Raw genomic sequence first — 22896 nt, forward strand, 5'->3', positions numbered from 1 at the left:
CCCCAATCTGATCCAGCCCGCCCAGGTCCCATTTCTCGATAATCTAATTGCCCTGATCGGAGCAATAAATAAAACAGGAGAAATGAGCATGTGGAGAGGGGAGGGAGACCGAGAGAGAGAGGGATTCGAGACGAGGAGCAGTGGAAAATCTTGAGAAATGATGTAAGAGAGAGCAGAGGCAGGGATTGGAGTGCAGGAGCGCCTTCAGAGACTATAAAAACTCCGAGAGAAAAGTGAACATCAGAGATAAGTGAAGAGGAACCAGCTTGGGAGGACCAGGGGGTTTTTTGGGGGGAAGATTTGAAGGACTGATCTTCCAAGCCTCCTGCAGTCAAGGTGAGTGAGCAGAGGTCATCTCTCTCTCTGTGTGTGTCTTGCTTTTCTTACAACCCTTTGCTTCCATCCTAGCACTGCTGCTTTCGAAAAGTTCTGCTCAGAACCAGCAAGAATATGCAAAGTCTGCAGAGGGTGACAAGGGGGTTCCCCCACCTGCACGCTGTGTGTCTCACTGCAATTCTCAAACGGGGCTGAAATGGACCAAAATTATCCCAGCGTGTCAAATGGTGTTCTGGAATGGGCTCTTTGCATTGTTCTCAGAGATGTCTGAATGCAGGGAACGGCAGACCATATTACTTTTATTTATTATTATTATTTTTAAATGCCTTTGTTCAGCTGATTTTAAAAATGCAGTGTGGGCAGTGTGGTGTAGTGGTTAGAGTGTCAGACCTTGGAGACGAGGGTTCGGTTCCCACCTCAGCCATTAAACACACCAGTGGCTTTGGGCCAGTCATCACCTTCTCTCAACCTAACTTCCCTCATGGGGGAAGAAGTACCGCACAGAGCACCTGGAGCTCTTTGGGGGAGAAGACGGCATATAAATGCAATACATGAATAATAAAATAACTTCGCAACATGATGCCCCTAAAGAAACATGCCAGAGAAGCGAGATGACTCAATAACTTGGTTGCTGTGCTACTGAAAATAATAATAATGGTGTTCTCCGGCTTGCAGAATGGACCAGAAGTGAGAATTTAGCTTAAGGAGAATTTTCTTAGCCGATAAAGTCATCCCCACCCCTTTGATTCATTCTCCGGTGAACTTTAAGAGGAGAAAGCAACCTTCGAAAAGTTAGCTCAGAGTAAGTTCCCACACTAAAAAACAGGAGGGAGGGATGCACACCTGGACTCAGGTATTTCGAACACAGACCTGGATGAAAGTAACAAGACAAACACTCAGCCCACGTGCGACGGTCTTTGCTCATTCCTAGAATCATAGAATTGCAGAGTTGGAAGGGAACCCCAGGGGTCATCTAGTCCAGCCCCCTGCAAGGCAGGAATCTCAGCTGAAGCATCCATGACAAGTGGCCAGCCAACCTCTGCTTAAAAACCTCCAAAGGAAGGAGAGTTCACTGTTTGCCAAAGGGGTCCATTCCACTGTATTTTGCTCTCAGAAAGCACTCCCTATGTTTAGCTGGAATCTCCTTTTTTGCAATTTGAATCCACCGGTTCAGGTCCTGCCCTCTGGAGCAGAAAGCAGGCTTGCTCCATCTTCCAGCCCTTCAGATATTTGAAGATGGCTATCAGATCTCCTCTCCTTGAACTGCCAAGGGTAAGAGAACCAACCAAGGGGGGCTTCCCTTGCTAATCTTAACACCTAAGATGATCTGTAGGAAAGGAGACGGCCTTGCAGATATTTAGGACCCCAAGTAATTTAATAATAATTTTTTTATTTATACCCCGCCCTTCCCAGTTCAGAAAACCGGGCTCAAGGCGGCTAGCAACAAATTTAAAACACTTAATTGACGCAACAAAAATATAAATAAAATACAGTATAAAATACAGTACAAAACGTGAATAACAATAAATTCAGAATTCAAAAATCAATTTAGGGGGAAATCCATCCAATAAACATTAGATGATCACCAGGGCTAGCTGGCTAAATTAGTCCTATTTGTAGTCCTATGTAGAGATTTAAGCACTAATTTTAGCACCTTGAATTGGTCTGAGAAATTAACCGGCAGCCAATGGGAGTTATATGACTTCAGGAAGTCCCCTTGGCTAGCAGTCTAGACCAGCTGAAGGTTCTGAACTGTCTTCAAGGGCAGCCCCACTGTGTTGCAGTAGTCCATGGGTAGGCAAACTAAGGCCCGGGAGCCAGATCCGGCCCAATCGCCTTCTAAATTCAGCCCACGGACAGTCCGGGAATCAGCGTGTTTTTACATGAGTAGAATGTGTGCTTTGATTTAAAATGCATCTCTGGGTTCTTTGTGGGGCAGAGGAATTTGTTCATTTTTTTTTCCAAAATATAGTCCAGCCCCCCCACAAGGTCTGAGGGACGGTTGACCGGCCCCCTGCTGCAAAAGTTTGCTGAGCCCTGCAGTAGTTCATCCCAAAGGTTGCTAGAGTACAATGGACAAGTCATCTCTGTTCAAAGGGGGATGTAGATGGCAGCTTTGGGAAACAGCACTTTTGAGAATGTAAGACGAGGCTGCAGGATCAGACCAGTGGTCTCAAGAAACCAGGACTAAGAAGCATCTCTGCCTCCACATGGAAAGGGCAGAGCATAGCCATCCTGGCTCATAGCCATCGATAGCCCTTGAAATCGTCTAATTCTCTTTTAAAACCATCTCAGCCATCGCTATCTCCTGTGGGAGTGAGTTCCACAGTTGAACTCTGCCGCATGAAGAAATCCTTTCTTTCCTCTGCCTTGAACCTTGCAACATTCAGCTTCACTGGGTGTACCTTTAGTCTGAAGGGGACCCAATAAGGCTGTTGAAACTGGAGGGTGGCCTGGGAGGAGAAGGAGCAAATGGATTCCTGCAGTTCAGGGGGCTGGACTAGATGACCCCTGGGAACCCTTCAGTTCTACGATTCTAGGTCTAATCCTGCTGTATTGGCCACCTTTTACCCCTGTAGCAGCTGCTCATCTCTCTTGGCCTCTGATCCAACCACCACAATCTCCTAAACACAGCCACACTTTAATGGACCTAATCTTGATTTTAAGAGCCAATGGCTAAATATAGTATAAATAAATACGGAAGGAAACAAAGTCAAATATAACCTTGCGCCACCCCTGTTTCAGCAGAGGACTTTTGCCAAGATGTGCCCACAGCCTCATGTGAGCCCTGAAGTGTTGACACCCGGAGTCGGGTTTTTAAGTAGATCCTAGCTATTTTTGTTCAAAGAGGAATTTTCGTCCCCTGAATACTTAGCCTTGTGAGATGATATTTCCCTTTCTGATCCTGTTCGATATCTCTGGCTGCTGTTGGCTCAGCCAGCCGTCCAAGCTGAATGTCGGAAGACGCAAGAAAGGTAAAAGAAAGGACTTCTTCGCATAGTGCATAGTTAAATTGCGGAACTCACTTCCTCAGGAGCCTGTGGACACCAACCAACTTGGATGCCCTTAAAAGAGGGTTGGGCCAATTCATGGAGGAGCTGTGGGCTATCATTGGCCATGAAATAATTGAGGTCTTATATATGTAATAAATGTTCATAAATCTACCAAGCAAACACGTATATAAAGATATAAACCACATGTCTGAAGCAGCACAGGCAGACAGCCCTGGAACCATTTTGGCTCCCAGACTGACCAAATGGTTTCTCTGCAAGGTCGAAGGAAAATGGAAAAGCCTCCCTATTGTCTTGTCCTTCACAAAACCGGTCTTAAGGGCATGTCCGTGTATGAATAGGGTGAGCCTGTGACCTGGCTCAGGAACTAAGTATTTATCATTACAAAAGACTGGCCAGGCTCCCCAGGGTATCCAATCAAGTAAGCATTAACAGGTAACCTGCCAGACAGGAGAGAAACAACGCACTCAGATTTCTGTTGTAGACTACCCTTTCTGTGATCTAGGTATGATGTGTCTGGGGGGTGGTCTTGAGCTACACCCCTTCTGTGATGTAGGTATGGTGTTCCTGGGGGTGGTCTTGGACTCCAAGGTGGGCAATTTCAAAAGTCTATATAAAGACTTGCACACCATTCTTCTGGGTTCCTCCTCCCTCCTGCTTGTGGGGAGTGAGGACCCTGTTGCAACAGATCAATAAAGATCAGACTTCCTAGCTGCTTTGCTTCTCAATATTCTCTGCTTGGCCTCTGTTCTTTTCTCCGACCGATGGAGAACCTGCAAAGGACTCTAAAAGGGCTCTTGTGTCCCCCATAAGGGAATAAGGGCAGATTTTCGTTTCTTACAGCTACTAGCCGGGATGCGAAGGAAGAGCGTTGCTCTTGTGTTCGAATCCTGCTTTTGGGTTTCTCACTGGGGAATCTGGTCAGCTGCTGTGAGAAGAGAGTGCTGGACTCCGTGGGCCATTGGCCTGATCCAAGCAGGCTTTTCTTATGTTCCTATCATTTCATTCCCACCTTATTCCTTTCTGGATTAACCACCTGAATGATCCAACCAGTCAGGGTTCATGGCACAACCTAGCCAATTAGGGTTGGCCACACAGCAATATCGCCAAGGAGAAGCAAAGGCAATTCTAACAAAAGAAAGAAAGAAAGGGAACTTTTTTTCCCAGAGCTGCTGGAAAATTGCCCAAAAGTCACAGCTTCTAAGAAAAACAACCACCTCAGGTTGTTTTGGCTCATTTCCAGTGTTAACGAAAGGAAGTGTGTTTTCTCAAGTCTCGGACATCCTGACACAGGGTTTAAGTAAATGATTGATGGTGCCCATTATCTGGCGGCATCAGTCGCTTGCGTTCTGCAAGATGTCTTTTCTCGTAAGCCCTCAGGATCAAAGCCTTATTTTTTTTAAAAAAAATAAAATAGCAAACTACTTGTGGTTCATCTTTCTCCCGGGATATAAGAGCAACATAGCGGTTATTTTCCCTTCTCTGTTGGCTTTTGCTACAACAACCAGCCAACTCCTTTTTTGATATAAACAAGGAATTTCAGAAGTTACCAAAATGCTGAAATTCTTGCCATCTCAGAGTTCCTGTCATTAACACCTACCAACCCTCGAGTTCAAGAAAGTGCATGGAAATTCAGGGGGGGGGGGGGCTGATAGTTCAATTCTAAGTTCATTACATGCCCATGAAGCAGGTGTGAATTCTGGTTATGATTATGATTATTACATTTGTATCCTGTTATTTTCTCCAAGGAGCTCAAGGTGGCTTAGAAGTTCTCCCCTTCCTCATTTATCCTACACAAAAACCCTGTGAGGAAACTGAGGCTGAGAGGCAGTGACTGGCCCAAGGACACCCAATGAGCTTCAGGGCCAAGAAGAGATTTGAACCCGGGTCCCCTTAGTCCTAGTCCGACACTCTAACCAAGTGCACCCTGGATTTTCTTGGGGGACAGGGTAGGATGTAAGTGCAATGAATCATAATAAAAATAATACCAAGGAAAACAACAACTTCACAGCACTATAAAGCAGTACAGTGGTACCTCGGAAGTCGAACGGAATCAGTTCCGGAAGTCCATTCGACTTCCAAAACGTTTGAAAACCAAAGCATGGCTTCCGATTGGTTGCAGGAAGCTACTGCAGCCAATCAGAGGCCATGGAAGCCCCGCCGGACGTTCGGCTTCCAAAAATAGTTTTCAAACCGGAACACTCACTTCCGGGTTTGTGGCATTCGGGAGCCAAAACGTCCGAGAACTGAGCTGTTCGAAAACCAAGGTACGGCTGTAATGTGAACACAGTGCGAGCGCTTTTCCCAATAGAAGGAAAGGAGGAAGGAATCTCTCTGCAGCTTCTCCTTTTCACCTGGCCAAAGAAGAAGAAAGTCAGGTTGGCTTCCCCTGGTTCTTCTTCGGAAGAGGTGCTGCTTTAGTCTGTGGTGATTGAATGTGCCCAGGATGGTCTTAGAATCCTAGAAACATTGGGCTGGAAGGGACCCCAAGGATCATCTAGTCCAACCCCCAGGAATCACAGCTAAAGGATCCATGACAGATGGCCACCCAACCTCTGTTCAAAAACTTCCAAGGAAGGAGAGTCCATCACTCTCAGAGGGAGCCAATGCAATTCTGGGCTGCATCAATAGGAGCATAGCATCTAGATCAAGGGAAGTAATAGTGCCACTGTATTCTGCTCTGGTCAGACCTCACCTGGAGTACTGTGTCCAGTTCTGGCACCACAGTTCAAGAAGGACACTGACAAACTGGACCGTGTCCAGAGGAGGGCAACCAAAATGGTCAAAGGCCTGGAAACGATGCCTTATGAGGAACGGCTAAGGGAGCTGGGCATGTTTAGCCTGAGAAGAGGAGGTTAAGGGGTGATAGGATAGCCATGTTCAAATATATAAAAGGATGTCACATAGAGGAGGGAGAAAGGTTGTTTTCTGCTGCTCCAGAGAAGCGGACACGGAGCAATGGATCCAAACTACAAGAAAGAAGATTCCACCTAAACATTAGGAAGAACTTCCTGACAGTAAGAGCTGTTCAACAGTGGAATTTGCTGCCCAGGAGTGTGGTGGAGTCTCCTTCTTTGGAGGTCTTTAAGCAGAGGCTTGACAACCATATGTCAGAAGTGCTCTGATGGTGTTTCCTGCTTGGCAGGGGGTTGGACTCGATGGCCCTTGTGGTCTCTTCCAACTCTAGGATTCTATGATTCTATGAGCCTGTTCTAATGTCAGGTCTCTTTTATTTTCAGAAAGCGAATTCTACTTTCCTTGGTTGTCATTGAAATGCAACGGTTGGGGTCCTCCCCTGTGGAGCAGCAGAATACAAGCTTGCTCCAACTTCCATGTCAGATATTTCATAGAATGATAAAACCATCAAGTTGGAAGGGGAAGCCAAGGGGCATCTAGTCTAGCCCCCTGCAATGCAGGAATCTCAGCTAAAGGACCCTGCCAGACGGCCAACCAACCTCTGCTTTAAAACCTTTCCAAACCTGACGAGTTCCTGTAAGAATGTGATGTTGCCTCATTCATTTTGGATCAGCTTTGTTCTCAAAATGAGGATGAACCATCCCATAATAAAGATGTCAAGGAAAAGACTTGCTGCAACCTGGCAAAAGCAGTCTTCCCAATTTTAGAAGTCTGGTGTTGTCGGAGAGCTGATTTCAGTGGGGAAAGTCCTAGATACCGGATAGGACTGTGTGTCAGTTTAGCACACCTGGACCTGCATAGAAGTGTTGCCTAGTGGTTAGAGGGCTAGACTAGGACCTGAGAGAACAGGGTTCAAATCATCCACTGAGCCACAAAGTCCACTGGGTGACTTTGGCCCAGTCACTATCTCTCAGCCTAACTTACTTCACAGGGTTGTTGTTGTAAGGATAAAATAGAGAAGGGCAGAAATGTCTAAGCCGCCTTGTGCTCTTTGGAGAAAAGGTGAGATCTAGATCTAACAGTGGATGATTTGAACTTGTGTGCAGCTGACCCTGGACTATAAGACTACAAGGTCAGACTGACAATAATTTGAAGGATTTCCAGCAGCTGTTACTCATACGCATTGCTGCCATCTCTCCTGAAGCAGGGAGTTCCATAGTTCAACAATTATTATTATTTATTATTTTATTATTATTATTATTACATCTGAAGGCAGCCCTGTTTAGGGAAGCTTTTAATGACTGATCTTTTAATGCATTTTTAATCTTTTGTTGGAAGCCGCCCAGAGTGGCTGGGGAAACCCAACCAGATGGGCAGGGTAGAAATAATAAAAATTATTATTATTATTATTATTATTATTATTATTATTATTATTATGTGTTCAACCAGCTAGTTGCAGGGCAAGGCTGAAGACCCCTGGCAACCTGTAAGCAAAGCTTGGCCGTTTACCTTTCCCACCTCTTCCACTCCCAGAGTTACCTGAATTGTGTTGAAGTCAAGATGCCTTTTTGCACTTCTGGACCTCTCTGTTTATTTTGATTAGCGTACAGGGGCTTATTTTTAGCTCGCCGGGATGAATGAACAGCAGCGCAGATGTTTCGCCGTGAAGGGGGGGAAAGTGTGTGTTTAACCTTGCCATTTATTTTTACGTCCCCCGCCCCCACTTCCGTAGGCAGATAATCAGGATGTGGGTTCCTTGCGCAGCGATAGGCTGCAGTTTCTCAGTTTGGAGGGGCAGAAACCTGCATAAAAATTCAAAGGACACAAGACACCGTCTTATACTGAGTCAGACCGTCATGCCAACCCGATGAGTGTGGCCTGCACTTACCTGAGCTCCCAGCCTCACTGGGAGAATCATAGAATTGTAGAGTTGGAAGGGACCTCCAAGGATCATCTAGTCCAACCCCCCTGCGGTGCAGATATACTCTGTTGCTGAGATTTGCCCTTTCGCCAGGGGCCGTAGAGGAAGGCAAAGAAGAACATCAGAAGAGCCTGCAGGATGAGGCCAATGGCAGATCCAGTACTGCATTACCAAAAGGGAGATTAAGACTAAAGATTTTCTGACGGTAAGAGCCATTCAACAGACTTCCTCGGGAGGTGGCGGGCTCTACCTTCCTTGGTGCTTTTTAAGCAGAAGTCGGGTTGCCATCTGTCAGGAATTCTTGAGCTGAGATTCCTGCATTGCAGGGGGTGGACTAGATGGCCCTTGGGGGTCCCTAACAACGCCATGATTCTGTCTACCTGTTCTCACCGTGACAAAGATTCCTGTGAGAAACCCACAAGCAGGATCCAAGCACGAGAGGAACACTCTCCTCTGGTTTCTAGCCAGTGCCGCATTTACGTATAAGCTATATAGCTTGGGGGGGGGTATACTTCTTAATTGTATTTCAGATCAACAATTACTTGAATAAAACACATATTTTGTGATGTGCAAATGGCTTGAGATACCTATGAGGTCCATAAATAACCATACAGCATATATTCAACACAAAAAACAGCGACCATTTGTTGTGGAGACAAAGGACAGCTGGACATAGAAAGGGCCCCATAACCTTCAGGAGCTGAGGGCCTCATCAAACCTCAATCCGGCCCTGTTTCCAGCAACTGAAATTCAGAAGCATTGCCGCCGCCAACTGTAGGGGCAGAACGCAGCCATTGTGGGTATGTGAACAACCTGAGTCTGGTCCCCATCAGCCTCTGCAACATGGGCCAGAGGACAGGGACGCCAGCCGTGGCTTACTGGTCAAATTTTCTAGGATGCCATAACCATCGAAAAGAGTTTTGCCAGAACACCATGACCAAGAAGTTCCAAGATCTTCCCTCCCCATATTTTGCTGCCCCCTGAATGGGATGGAGAAACTGCAGGGGTGGTTTTGGGCTACCCTTAGATATGTCTCAGCATATACAAATATATTCCGAGTGTGTATGGTTGTTTCATAACATTTAAAACACAGCAGTGGGGTTCTAGATTTACAGAGGGTGCTGTGGGTTAAACCACAGAGCCTAGGGCTTGCTGATCAGAAGGTTGGCAGTTCAAATCCCCGCGACGGGGTGAGCTCCCGTTGCTCGGTCCCTGCTCCTGCCAACCTAGCAGTTCGAAAGCACGTCAAAGTGCAAGTAGATAAATAGGTACCACTCTGGCGGGAAGGTAAACGGCGTTTCTGTGTGCTGCTCTGGTTCGCCAGAAGCGGCTCAGTCATGCTGGCCACATGACCCGGAAGCTGGACGCCGGCTCCCTCGGCCAATAAAGCGAGATGAGCGCCGCAACCCCAGAGTCATCCACGACTGGACCTAGTGGTCAGGGGTCCCTTTACCTTTACTTTATCTAAAGCTTTTATCGGCAGAGAGAAACCTCTTCTTCCATGGCTTCCTCTGCTGAAGAATCCCAGGACCTTCACCCAGGAATTTTCATAGTATCATCGAATTGTAGAGATGGAAGGGAACTCCAAGCATCATCTAGCAATGCAGGGATCTCAGCTCAAGCATCCATGACAGATGGCCATCCAACCTCAGTTTAAGCACCACCAATGAAGGAGAGTTCACCCCCTTGCAGGGGGTCCCTTACCGCCAGAAAGTTCTTCCTAACCTTTACTTGTTCTCTCCTTTCTCCTCTTTAATTTCTGCAAAGCTTGTCTCTTTGATGCCAGCTGAAGTCCTCGCTACGGGATCACATTCACCCAGTGCTTTACCAACTGCACTGGCTCCCGGTGGAGTCCAGGGTCAGGTTTAAGGTGCTGGTTTTGACCTTTGAAGCCCTACACGGCCTAGGACCCTCGTGCCTACGGGACCGCCTCTCCCGGTATGCCCCACGGAGGACCTTAAGGTCCACAAATGACAACATTGATTGGTCTCAACTAGGGCCAGGGCCTTTTCAGTACTGGCCCCGACTTGGTGGAACGCTCTGTCACAAGAGACTAGGGCCCTGCGGGACTTGACATCTTTCCGCAGGGCCTGCAAGACGGAGCTGTTCCACCAGGCCTTTGGTTTGGACTCAGTCTGACCCTTATGTTTCCCAACCCTTATGGTTTTGATCTATGGGCTACTGTTAAAATGAGATTGCATTTTAACTTGTATTTTAAATTGGTTCCCCCCCCCCCCCCCGTTATGTTTTCATTGTAATTTTACTGGTGTTAGCCGCCCTGAGCCCGGCTCTGGCTGGGGAGGGCGGGGTATAAATAAAAATTTGTTGTTGTTGTTATATTATTATTATTATTATTATTATTATTATTATTAATTCACCCAGGCATTTTAAACAGCTTGGATTTTCTAAAATTATAATCTCTGCTTCTTCCGTTACCATTTCTAGTTTACCATATTGTTAGTTTATTTCCCTGCCTCCTCCACCCGAAAGGAGAAATTTCCATTTTGTTGGCATTGCATTTTAAAATATGGCACTTTCTTCTTTCGATGGTTGCACACACCTGAGAACAGACCATACTGAGTTGCCCTGCAAGTGAAGCTGATAATACCTGAGTCAGTAAATACGCACCTTGAACTTGCCCCTGCTTGGAGTGGGCACCCAGCTGTGTGGGACTGGACCGGGCAAAGGACTGTGGCGCTGCTTTCTTTTGCAGATGTTGCGTTGCCAGCGAGCGGCTGGGTACCTCGCCTTGGCCATCACCCTCTTCCAGTGGCAATCCAGGACAACTTTCCAGGTAGCAGCATTGCAAGAGGTAAGCGGTGATCTCAAAAAAGGCCCAGTTCTTTCTGGCAAGCCCAAATTTCTGCACCGAAGACGTTCTCCTATGGCTGGGATTTCTTATTTCAAAGCGCCCTCGAGCGGTCAGAGTTAAAATCTCTCTCTCTCTCTTTTTAAATGCTCTTAAAAGCAGTTTGAAAAGACCATAAGAAGAGTTTTGCTGCCACCAATCCTCCTTCTTCCTCTATGCTAGAGGCAAGGACAATTAAAAGTGGCTTTAAAAGAGGAACAGGCAAATTCCCGGAAGAGGAGAAAGTTGTCAGTAGCTCAGGTGGTGTCAGGTCAGCACTGAAGTCATAAGTCTCCGATGCCAGAGAAGTAAACTCTTTACTCAACTAAACCCAAATACAGCTCAGGTCCACGCAACCCTTTTATTTACTAAAGTATTTGCAGATTGATCAATATAGATCACTTTAATTCCAGCCAGGAAAGAATTACCTATGTCCTTTTTCTCTAATACCTTAATAAAAATGACCAAGGCTTTCTCCACATCTAAAAATATTAATGTGGCCTGTTTTTCATTTCTCACTTCCAAATACTCTATTAGTTTAATTACATTTCTTATATTGTCTTTCATTTGTCAGCCTGGTGAGAACCCGACTTGGTCTCTGTGGACTGACTCAATCAGTGTCTTTTTTAGTCTATTTGTTGTTGTTGTTGTTTAGTTGTTTAGTCATGTCAGACTCTTCGTGACCCCCTGGACCAGAGCACGCCAGGCACTCCTGTCTTCCACTGCCTCCCACAGTTTGGTCAAACTCATGCTGGTAGCTTTGAGAACACTGTCCAGCCATCTCATCCTCTGTCGTCCCCTTCTCCTTGTGCCCTCCATCTTTCCCAGCATCAGGGTCTTTTCCAGGGAGTCTTCTCTTCTCATGAGGTGGCCAAAGTCTTGGAGCCTCAGCTTCACGATCTGTCCTTCCAGTGAGCACTCAGGGCTGATTTCCTTCAGAATGGAGAGGTTGGATCTTCTTGCAGTCCATGGGACTCTCAAGAGTCTCCTCCAGCACCACAATTCAAAAGCATCCATTCTTCGGCGATCAGCCTTCTTTATGGTCCAGCTCTCACTTTCATACATCACTACTGGGAAAACTATAGCTTTAACTATACGGACCTTTGTTGGCAAGGTGATGTCTCTGCTTTTTAAGATGCTGTCTAGGTTTGTCACTGATTGATAATTATAATAATCCATAAATAATATCTGGAAGATCATTCTTTTCTCCTTTGCAGCAGCCTTCGGCTCCTTCCTCCCCCCTGGGCGAGGGTCGCCTGTCCCTGTCTGGCCAGGAGAAGCCAGCTGCTGACCTGGTCGCAAAACTTCTCCTCTTCGATGAGCTGGTGTCCCTCGAAAATGATGTCATCGAGACGAAAAAGAAGCGCAGTTTCTCGGGGTTTGGATCCCCTCTCGACAGGCTTTCGGCCGGCTCCCTGGACCTGAAAGCCAAGCAGAGGTGAGCTGTGAGGAAGAACTGGATCTCAGAGTCATGGAACTGCAGAAGAGACCCAAAGGTTGCTTTCTATGTTCAGGAATAACTCTGCACATGCTTAAATTGCACTCCCTTATGGATGCCTGATACGGAAGGGGGGGCATGAGCTGGCTGGCAGAGCAGCCTCGCACCCAGATTTTACCGTAACAATGCCGGTAGTTTTGTAAGCAAGAATGTGTGTACAACGAAGGACTCACCCAAACCTCCTTTTGCTCTGCTGCTTCCTCCCAGGAAACCAATGGTTTACTGTTGAATCAGAACAAATAGCAATCATGTTTTTCACGGACTGCTGTTTGTTCCAATTTAGCGCTAAAGAGCGGGTTTTGGTGGGTGGGAGGAGAAGCAGGGCAAAGGCAAAGCCACTGTGCCTAGGAAGCATGGGACTAGTGGGAATGAGCTCAGACCCGTGTTTTCCAGGCAGGGGGCAAGCAGAAGGGGGCTTGCAATGCTAAAGCAAATTTGAAATAATATGCATCGCACACTTCTGCACCGTACGAAAATTAATTTGCTCATACTCAGAATACAAATGGAGGTAGCGATTTGTCAAAGGAAGCAGAAAGCTTTCCATCAGCCTTGCCCAACCTGGTGCCCTCCAGCTGTTTTGAACTATGGATCTCATCAGCCCCAATAAGCAAGATTGAGACTTGCTGTTTTTCTTTGGCGATCCCTCGTAGCTGAGTAAGATTGTCTTCCATAAACACAGTTTTAACAATGAGTCTGAAAGTGACTGTGGAGGCCAATTCTGGATCCACACGTCCTTCCACAGTGGGGACATAGGTTCCCGGGTAGGAGTTGATCACAGTGTGGATTTGCCAAGCATGCCTTCCTCTTAGCACATTTATCCCTTGTGTCCTGAGTTCAAGCGTCTTCAAAGCCCATGACACCTTTGGTCAAGGCTGTTCTCCAATTGGAGAGCTCGCAGGCCAGTGTTTCCCAATTGTCAGTGTTTATACTACATTTTTTAAGCTTTCCCTTGAGATCTTTAAACCAGCATTACGCTTTCCATTTTTAAGTTCGGAATAGAGTAGCTGCTTTGGAAGACGATCATCAGGCATCCACACAACATGGCCAGGGAGACAAAGTTGATGTTGGAGAACCATTGCTTCAACACTTTGCTTCTTCCAATACCCTGGCATTAGTTTCCCAAGTGTTGTGTAAAAAAATTTGGAGACCCCGTTGATGGAATCTTTTGAGGAGTTGGAGATGGCCTTTATAAGTGGTCCATGTTTCACAAGCATAAAGTGAAGATTGAGCCTTGCTGTAGCTTGAGATGGCCACAAGAGGGAGGACGTCGCCAGCAAAAGCACTCTGCCAATGAGCTTTGCTCTGAAAAAAACACAGTGGCAAATGCATTCCAATTACAATAGTCACTTTTGAGACTGGTTCTTTTAAAGGTAAAGGGACCCCTGACCATTAGGTCCAGTCGTAGCCGACTCTGGGGTTGCGGCGCTCATCTCGCTTTACTGGCCGAGGGAGCTGGCGTACAGCGTCCGGGTCATGTGGCCAGCAAAACTAAGCCGCTTCTGGCGAACCAGAGCAGCGCACAGAAACGCCGTTTACCTTCACGCCGGAGTGGTACCTATTTATCTACTTGCACTTTGACGTGCTTTAGAACTGCTAGGTTGGCAGGAGAAGAGAACGAGCAACAGGAGCTCACTCTGTCGCAAAGATTCGAACCGCTGACCTTCTGATCGGCAAGTCCTAGGGTCCTGCAAAAGAAACAGAGGTCTTGCGCATGCTGGATCCTAGCATTGCACCAGGTGGGCCTCATTGCACTAGTTCTAATGCTTATAAAGCCGCAAGAAGAGGCTGGTGGATCAGGCCCATGGCCCATCTAGTCTAGCCTCTATTTCTCACAGGGCCCAGAGAGGACCCACAATGAGAAACCTGCAAGCAGGATTCAAACACAAGAGCAACAATCTTCGCCTCCTGTGGTTTCCAGCACCTGGGATTCAGAATCATCACTGCTTCCAGCTGTAGAGGCAGAGAAGAACCAGGCTGGTTGGGAGCCATCCACAGTTTTAAAAGAATAAATTCATGGCCAGAAAGGATATCTAGGTTACTGGCCATCCCTGCTTCCTGCAGAAGTGAGTTCCAGGGTTCAGCTATGCTCTGAGTAAAGAAGGACTTTCTTTTCTCTGCCCTAAACCTTCTAACAACCGGGACGCAGGTGGCGCTGTGGGTTAAACCACAGAGCCTAGGACTTGCCCATCAGAAGGTCGGCGGTTTGAATCCCCGTGACGGGGTGAGCTCCCGTTTCTCAGTCCCTGCTCCTTGCAGTTCGAAAGCACGTCAAAGTGCAAGTAGATAAATAGGTACCGCTCTGGCGGGAAGGTAAACGGCGTTTCCGTGCGCTGCTCTGGTTTCGCCAGAAGCGGCTCAGTCATGCTGGCCACATGACTCGGAAGCTGTACGCCAGCTCCCTCGGCCAGTAAAGCGAGATGAGCACCACAACCCCAGAGTTGGCCTAATGGTCAGGGGTCCCTTTACTTTTACCTTAAACCTTCCAACATTCGGCTTTGCTGGATGATCATGAGTTCTAGTACCATGAGGGAGAAAACCATTCTCTATTCACTTCCCCCAGGCCATGAATAATTTTATAAGCATCTGTACACAGAACTTCCTCGCAGAAGAGTCGTCTCAGCCCCCTGACGGTTTTGGTGCCACTTGGGGGGCGGTTAGGATGGAGCGTATGCAACAAAGGGGCATTGGGATATCCCAATTAATTGCATCTCATTCCGCAGGAAAGTTGTGGAAATTCCAAAGAGGCGGTTTGGAATCCCCCTTGACCGGATCGGAGTGAACCGTCTGAGCAACACCAGAGGTTAGCAGACGTGGGTAAGATAAAAGCGGACTTGCAGGGCCTGTTCCTTGGCTGCAGCCTATTATTATTATTATTATTATTATTATTATTATCATTATCCCGCCCATCTGACTGGATTGCCCCAGCCACTCTCGGCGGCTTCCAACAGACAGGCAGCTTCCAGGGGGTTGGAAATAATTCTGTGTATCTGTTTCTTCCCTGCCTCCTTCAAATGAGCCAACAGCGTGATGCAGCAGCAAAAAAAGTTAATGCGATTCCAGGCTGCATCTACAGAAGTCTAGTGTCCAGATCAAGGGAAGTCATCACATCACTCTATTCTGTCTTGGTCAGACCACACCTGGAGTGCTGGGTCCAGTCAGTGACGGATTTGGGGCTTTCGGATTTCAGAGGCACCCTTTGTGACACCAAAATTCAGCCCCCACCACCACTGATACCTCTTGCCTTCCATTTTACATCATTGTTGCAGCCCCCCCCCCCAAGAGCCCCCTCTCAGATCAGAACCCATTGCGAGTGAGACGGTCACACTGCCCCAAATCCGCCTCTGGCCCAATTCTGGCCCAATTCAGAAGGCTATTGACAAGCTGGGGGGCATGAAGGGGAGGGTGACAAAGATGATCAAGGATCTAGAAGCCAATAATAATAGCAAATTATTTTATTATTATTATTTATTATTATTATTATTATTATTATTATTAGCCGGTTTACCCCGCCCATCTGGCTGGGCTTCCCCAGCCACTCTGGGCGGCTTACAACAAAATATTAAAATACTGTAATGCATCAAACATTAACAGCTTCCCTAAACAGGGCTGCCTTCAGATGTCTTCTAAAAGTCTGGTAGTTGTTGTTCTCTTTGACATCTGGTGGGAGGGCGTTCCACAGGGCGGGCGCCACTACCAAGAAGGCCCTCTGCCTGGTTCCCTGTAACTTTGTTTCTTACAATGAGGGAACTGCCAGAAGGCCCTCAGAGCTGGACCTCCGTGTCCTGGCAGAACGATGGGGGTGGAGACCGTCCTTTAGGTCTACTGGGCCTTTGAGGCCATTGAGGGCTTGAAAGGTCAGCACCAACACTTTGAATTGTGCTCGGAAACGTCCTAGGAGCCAATGCAGATCTCTCAGGACCGGTGTTATGTGGCCTCAGCGGCCGCTCCCAGTCTCCAGTCTAGCTGTCGCATTCTGAATTAGTTGTAGTTTCTGGGTCACCTTCAAAGGTAGCCCCACGTAGAGCGCGTTGCAGTAGTCCAAGCGGGAGATAACTAGAGCATGCACCACTCTGGTGAGACAGTCTGCAGGCAGGTAGGGTCTCATCCTGTGCACCAGATGGAGCTGGGAGACAGCTGCCCTGGACACAGATTTGACCTGCGCCTCCATGGACAGCTGTGAGTCCAAAATGACTCCCGGGCTGCGCACCTGATCCTTCAGGGGCACAGTTACCCCATTCAGGACCAGGGAGTCCTGCACACCCGCCTGCCTCCTGTCCCCCAAAAACAGAAATCAAGGAAGGAGCTGGGTATTGCTATCAGGCCTAGGCATGACGTCAAGAGGCAGGGAGTTCCAAAGTGCATGACAATGACCAGGTGTGCTGCCTTGCCCCCGTTCCAGGCCCCACATGCAATGTGATAGACAACAATCCCATGACTGCAAACACAGAGCAGGAATTCTAACAGGGCTTCCATATTGCAGGGTACACCCACAAGAAGCTAAAAAGAAAACAGCCAAGAGGAGCCCTCAAACATCCTTAATCCAGCTTGAAAAGCTCTAACTGGGAGGAGGCTCTGCTAATGTCCACTTGGGGGCTTTACAATGGGGACGTCTTGGTTGACCCCCATGAGAACAGAATGGTGGATCAGATGTGCCTTGGGCCTGATGAGAGCATCCGAAGAGCCTGGCTGGATCAGGCCCATGGTCCATGCAGTCCAGCATCCTGTTCTCAGCAGTGGCCGACCAGGTACCCCTTTGGGGAATAATAATAATAATAATAATAATAATAATAATAATAATAATAATAATTTATTTATACCCTGCCCATCTGGCTGGGTCCTCGCAGCCACTCTGGGCGGCTTCCAACAAATAATAAAATACAATAACCTTGAAGGAGGACCTGGGCACAAAAGCCCTCTTCTCACCTCCTGTGGCTTCCAGCAAGAGCTGTTCAAGCTGTTCAGGAGCTCATTGATCCAGCTACAAGGCTCCTCTTATGGGTTTCTTTTCTCCCCCCCCCCCCATGACTTTCCCCCTACAGGTTTGCCCGCCCTGGTGGACGCCCTCCGCAGAACATCTCCCACTGCCAAAGTCACTTCCGCCAGTCCCACCGCCACTCCCAGGGACTTTGCAGTTCAGAAACAGGCCTCCTAAAATAAAAACAGAAGAAACATGCCTCCAGTTCTCGTTATAGCAGGATCTGCCCACTAGACCAGACTTCCTTCCAGCTGACGCTCTGCTCTCCTGAATAAGGGAACAGAAAGTGGTTTTTTTGTCTGTCTGTCTGTCTGCTTGTTTGTTTATATGTATATAACAATTTCATTTGCATGCCACTTTTTTTTATATAAAAAAAAAGACTTTTGGGAGTCGGTCAACCTAAGAAGGGCTATTAGAATGCAGTGCAGCAAAATAGCAAGGTGGTGTTGTTGACTCTGGAGCCGCATTAATAAGCAAAGCTTCTTATTTCCACACACACACACACACACACACACACACACACACAAAACCCCTTGTCACCTGGTTACTGGTCCTCCATCTCAGGTCAGCTCAGGACCTCTGCTAAAGTTAGCATCCTTCCCATAGCTGTCAACTTTTCCCTTTTCTTGTGAGGAATCCTATTCGGAATAAGGGAATTTCCCTTTAAAAAAGGGAAACGTTGACAGCTATGATCCTTCCCCATCATTACGATCCAAGCGCAACCTCCTGGCTGGCATTTCCTTCCTAAAGGTCTACCCATCTGGGTCCTGATGGTGGGGATTTTCTCATGTGGAGCCACCCAAAAATGCTTCTGAGCAGCAATTGCAGGTAAGAGGGCCCTGCTGGGTCAGGCCAATTGCTCCTTGAGTCCAGCATTGCCTTCTCCCAGGGGCCAACCAGATGTGAACCCAAGAGCCCTTTCTCCTGCATTTGCAGCATCTGGTACCCAGAAGCATCCCTGCCTCCAGCTGTGGAAGCCCAGCCATCAAGACCAGTAAATAAATAATAATTTTTTTTTTTTATTCCCTGCCCTTCCCGGTTCAGAAAACAAATTTAAAACACTTAATTGATGCAACAAAAAACAGCATAAAATACAGTATAAAACACGAATAACGATAAATTCAGAATTCAAAAATCAATTGGGGGGGGGATCCATCCAATAAACATTAGATGACCACCAGGGCTAGCTGGCTAAATTAGTCTTATTTGGGCCAGCGAGGAGACCAGGGGAGAATTAGCTGTGGGATCCCAGAGCGGGTAATCTTCATAAAAAGGAGAGGGGAGGGAAGGAAGGGGAATAAAAGATCAGGCTAAGTTGAAGTTGAAAGCCAGGTGGAATAGCTCTGTCTTACAGGCCCTGCGGCAGGAGGTTAAATCCTGCAGGACAGAGCATTCCACCAGGTCGGAGCCACCACCGAGAAGGCCCTGGCCCGGTGGAGGATAGTCTGACTTCCTTAGGGCCTGGGACCTCTAAACTATGGTTATTCATGGAACTTAAGGTCCTCCTCGGGGCATACCAGGAGAGATGGTCCAGTAGGTACGTGGGTCCTAGGCCGTGAAGGGCTTCAAAGGTCAAAACCAGCAACTTAAACCTGATCCTGTACTCCACCGGGAGCCAGTGCAGCTTGAAAAGCACTGGGTGAATATGCTCCCATGGCAGAGACCCCGTGAGGAGCCTCGCTGCAGCATTCTGCACCCGCTGGAGTTTCTGGGTCAGCTTCAAGGGCAGCCCCGCGTAGAGCGAATTACAGTAGTCAAGCCTGGAGGTGACCGTCGCATGGATCACTGTGGCCAGGTCGGGGCGGGAAAGGTAAGGAGCTCTCTCCTCCCCCACGAATTTGTCTCATCCTCTTTTAAAGTGATCCAAGTTGGTGACCATATCACTGCCTCATGTGGGGGAGAGAGAGAGAAACTGCCCCCACAGCAAGTCCTGTCTATCTGGTAAGCAGCTTACGACCATGACAGACACCATGTGGAATCTTAGGAATCTGCCTTGCCTTCTTTCGACAGCCTCTCTCTCTCTGGCTCACAGCCCTGTTCTCGTTCTCCGCTTCCCCTCTCCTCTCCTTAGAATCATAGAATTGTAGCGTTGGGAGGGGGAACCCACACGGTCATCTAGTCCAACCCCCTGCAGTGCAGGAATCGCAGCTCACTCCCTCCTTAAAGCTGCTTTACGTGGACACACAGACCACCACTGATTCTTCCAACTCTGAACTGCCTCTTTTGGTTCGATGCTGGAGACTGAAGCTTGGGGCCTTCTGCATGCAGAGCAGGTGTCCTGTGACTCTTCTTTTCAGGTGGTGCCAGTTTCCTCAGCTTTGAAGTTTTGCTTCCTGCAACGTCGTATTTTCTCTTCAACTGCCTTCATTATTTTAACCACTGAAATCTTACATGTCACAAATGGAAAAAGAAACTGGGTGTTTGGGGGAATGACCATGCTTTGTCCTTGTTGATTGAGTCTCTCTCTCTCTCCCCAAGAATAGCTCTGTATTTTCCTGACTTATGTGCCTGGAGATGCTCCTCATTCTAGAGCGATGGAAGAGCTGGATAAACTCCATCATGTTGAAATAAAGCATAACGTGTCGTATCTGGCTGGCTATCCGTCTTCCTTCTCCATATTAGCTGTGTTTATAACACAACGATGACACTTAGGACAGGGGTGCCCATACTTTTTCCAAAGAGGGCCAGATTTGATGAAGTGAACATGCGTGAGGGCTGACCATTTTGCCTGACGTTATTTGATTGTTCCCCCAGAGTTGATTACCTTTTTTCCTTTTTTTAGGATTGAAGTTCTTGACCATGTTCTAGGCATAGCTGTCAACCGTCCCTTATTTGGCGGGAAAGTCCCTTATCCCAGCGCTGTGTCCCGCTGCTGTCCCTTACTGATGATGTCCCTTAAATTTCCCGGGTTTCAAAGGAAGCAGCTCCTCTCCCTCCCTCCCTGCTGACCAGCTCCAACTGTGTTGTTTGGTTGCGTTGTTCACCCAATAAGGAGTCTAAGAACGACTGGGGGGTGGAGCTTGCATGCCTTGTGCCGATCAAATCGGCCGCGTTGCCTGGGGACTCGCCTTTGCTCAGCGCTTCCCAGCGGAGAGGCGACGGTGGTTTTCCTTGAGGCTTTGCTTGGCTGCTGGCTGGGCTTTCTGCCTTTGGCTCGGAGGGGCTCAGAAGTTGAACATACCTGTGCTTGGAAAATCCCTTATTTTGGCTGCTGATCCCTTATTTTTGAGGCCGCTGTCCCTTATTTTCAAATCTGTAAGTTGACAGCTATGGTTTTAGGATTGTTCCCCCAAAGTTGTTGAGGACAATGCAGGGTCTCACAATCCTTAAGAAATGCCTTTTGGAATAGCAGAAACGATGGGTGGGAGTGAGAGGTGAACAATGGGTGGCTCCCGAGGACCAATCATGCAGTGCCACCACCGGAGACGCACCAATCGCAGCCTGCCCAGCCTGCCTCTAACCTTCCTTGGCAGAGTGTTGGCTCCAGGGGAGAGCCAGCAGAACAGCAGGCAGGTGCTCAGGAGCCGCAACAGATTGATTTTTTTCCAAATTGCCTGTGGGGCCTGTTTAAACCGGGCCCCGGGCCACAAATGACCCCCGGGCCAGACTTTGGACATGCCTGACTTAGGGCAACAGTCCTGGGAGGGAAGGCAACAATTCAGCCAAGCAAAGGGTCCCGCTGTTAGGATTCCTGCTCCGTGTTTGCAGTCTTGGGATTGTTGTCTATCACATGACAGTGTATGTTTTCATTCCACAGAGCGGGAAGTGATGGAGACAGGATGTTTATGTTACTGTGTTCCGTGAAGGGGGACGATTGTCCTTTGTTCTTTCTCTCTTTGCTGTCTGATGAGAAAGAGGAAGGAGCTAAGTCAGAATGCTCCGAGGGTATTATATGTAAATAAAGTAGATTAGCCAAAATGCTGTGCTAATGAGTTCTGTTAGGCAAACTGCGAATACTCTGCAGGGTCCTAAGTGTGCCGGTGTCTGTTGGCATCAGTCGCTGTGATGTTCGGGCTGAAAAATGCTTTTGAAGCTCCTGAACAATTGACCAGGAGGGAGAGACCTTGCCAGTCAGGCATGTGTCTCTGCCAGGGTCCTACATGAGAGTAGGACGATCCTAACACCAGCAACCAAGCCTTATGAGGAAGGGTTGAGGGAGTTGGGTATTCGCCTGGTGTGCTGTGAAGCCTGCCCTCGCCCCCCTAAGCCACCTGGCTGGCCTCAGGTACAGCGCAGGATGCTGTCCCATCACCTGTGCTGAAGTCAGGTTCAGCTGCCAGCCCGGTCGGCTTTGGCACACAGAATGAGGTCCTGGCGATGTTCTGTCTTTTGCCTGCAGAGCAGAATTAATTGATGGGATTTGCTGCCTCAAGGTGAGGCGACGCTTTCGGAGGTTTTAAAACGCAACTCGGCAAATTCACCAAAGACAAATCCATCCATGGGCGTTCGCCTCAACCTCTGAATCAAACCATATAAATGCCGTGTGCGGGGGAGAAAACGAAAGGCAGGGGTTTGTTGCCTGCCAAGGAGCCTCCTGAAAGCATCTCACGGGCCCCGTTGGACAGATGATGCTGAAGCAGATGGATAGGACCCTGCAGGTGTCTTCTTAGTTCTCACATGCTCTTGCAAAGAACATGCTTTGTGTATGTGGAATGTCTGCCAATAAAATGAGAACAGGCATCAGAAGATAAGAAAAGCCCTGCTAAATCAGGGTAGTTGAGAGTTAAGATTCCTCCATTGCAGGAGCTTGGGGGTCCCTTCCAACTCCATAATAACAATAACAATAACAACAACAACAACGAGAGGCTTTTTCTACCTAACTGTTCAGCTTTGGCAGTATTAGTGGAATGGAGAGAGATTTAGGCTTTAATAATAATAATAATAATAATAATAATAATAATAATAATAATAATAATATAATTAATACCCCGCCCATCTGGCTGGGTTTCCCAGATTAAAATACAGTAATGCATCAAACCTTAAAAACTTCCCTGAACAGGGCTGCCTTCAGATATCTTCTAAATGTCAGGTAGTTGTTTATCTCTTTGACATCTGATGGGAGGGCGTTCCACAGGGCAGGCGCCACCACCGAGAAGGCCCTCTGCCTGGTTCCCTGTAACCTCACATCTCACAGTGAGGGAACCGCCAGAAGGCCCTCAGAGCTGGACCTCAGTGTCCGGGCTGAACTCTATGATTTTGTGGTTCTATCCTGTCGCCATATGCCTGTAGGAAACCAGCAAGCATCTTCTCCCCTCTTGTGGTTTCCAGCCACTGGTACCCAGAAGCATTGCTGCCTCCAAATGTTGAGGCTGAGTGAGCCATTGCGGCCAGGATCCCCTGGTCGCCTTCTCTTCCGTGAATTTGTCCAGTCGTCTTTCACAGCCATCCGTTTGCGTGGCTGTCGCTGCCTTTTGCAGAAGCAGCTTCCGTAGCTGAACAGTGCTCTGCATC

At 47.9% G+C, this 22896-nt stretch overlaps 1 protein-coding gene across 2 annotated transcripts; it reads left to right on the forward strand.

Annotated features, from left to right (window-relative positions):
* Positions 1-108: 108 nt before the first annotated feature.
* On the forward strand, positions 109-20032 carry OSTN (osteocrin). Of its 2 annotated transcripts, none has more exons than XM_083739977.1 (5): positions 109-336; positions 10838-10936; positions 12190-12410; positions 15191-15270; positions 17510-18433. In XM_083739977.1, exons 2-5 carry the CDS (start codon positions 10838-10840, stop codon positions 17620-17622), a joined length of 513 nt encoding a protein of 170 aa, XP_083596103.1. In that variant the 5' UTR covers positions 109-336; the 3' UTR covers positions 17623-18433. The 2 variants fall into 2 exon arrangements, with proteins under 2 accessions (XP_083596103.1, XP_083596104.1); XM_083739978.1 differs by lacking the exon at positions 109-336 and adding an exon at positions 8042-8329 and having other exon boundaries at positions 17510-20032.
* The last annotated feature ends 2864 nt before the right edge of the window (positions 20033-22896 follow it).

Source organism: Podarcis gaigeae (genome assembly GCF_964106915.1).
Source record: "Podarcis gaigeae genome assembly, chromosome: 5".
NCBI classification, from domain to species: Eukaryota; Metazoa; Chordata; class Lepidosauria; order Squamata; family Lacertidae; genus Podarcis; species Podarcis gaigeae.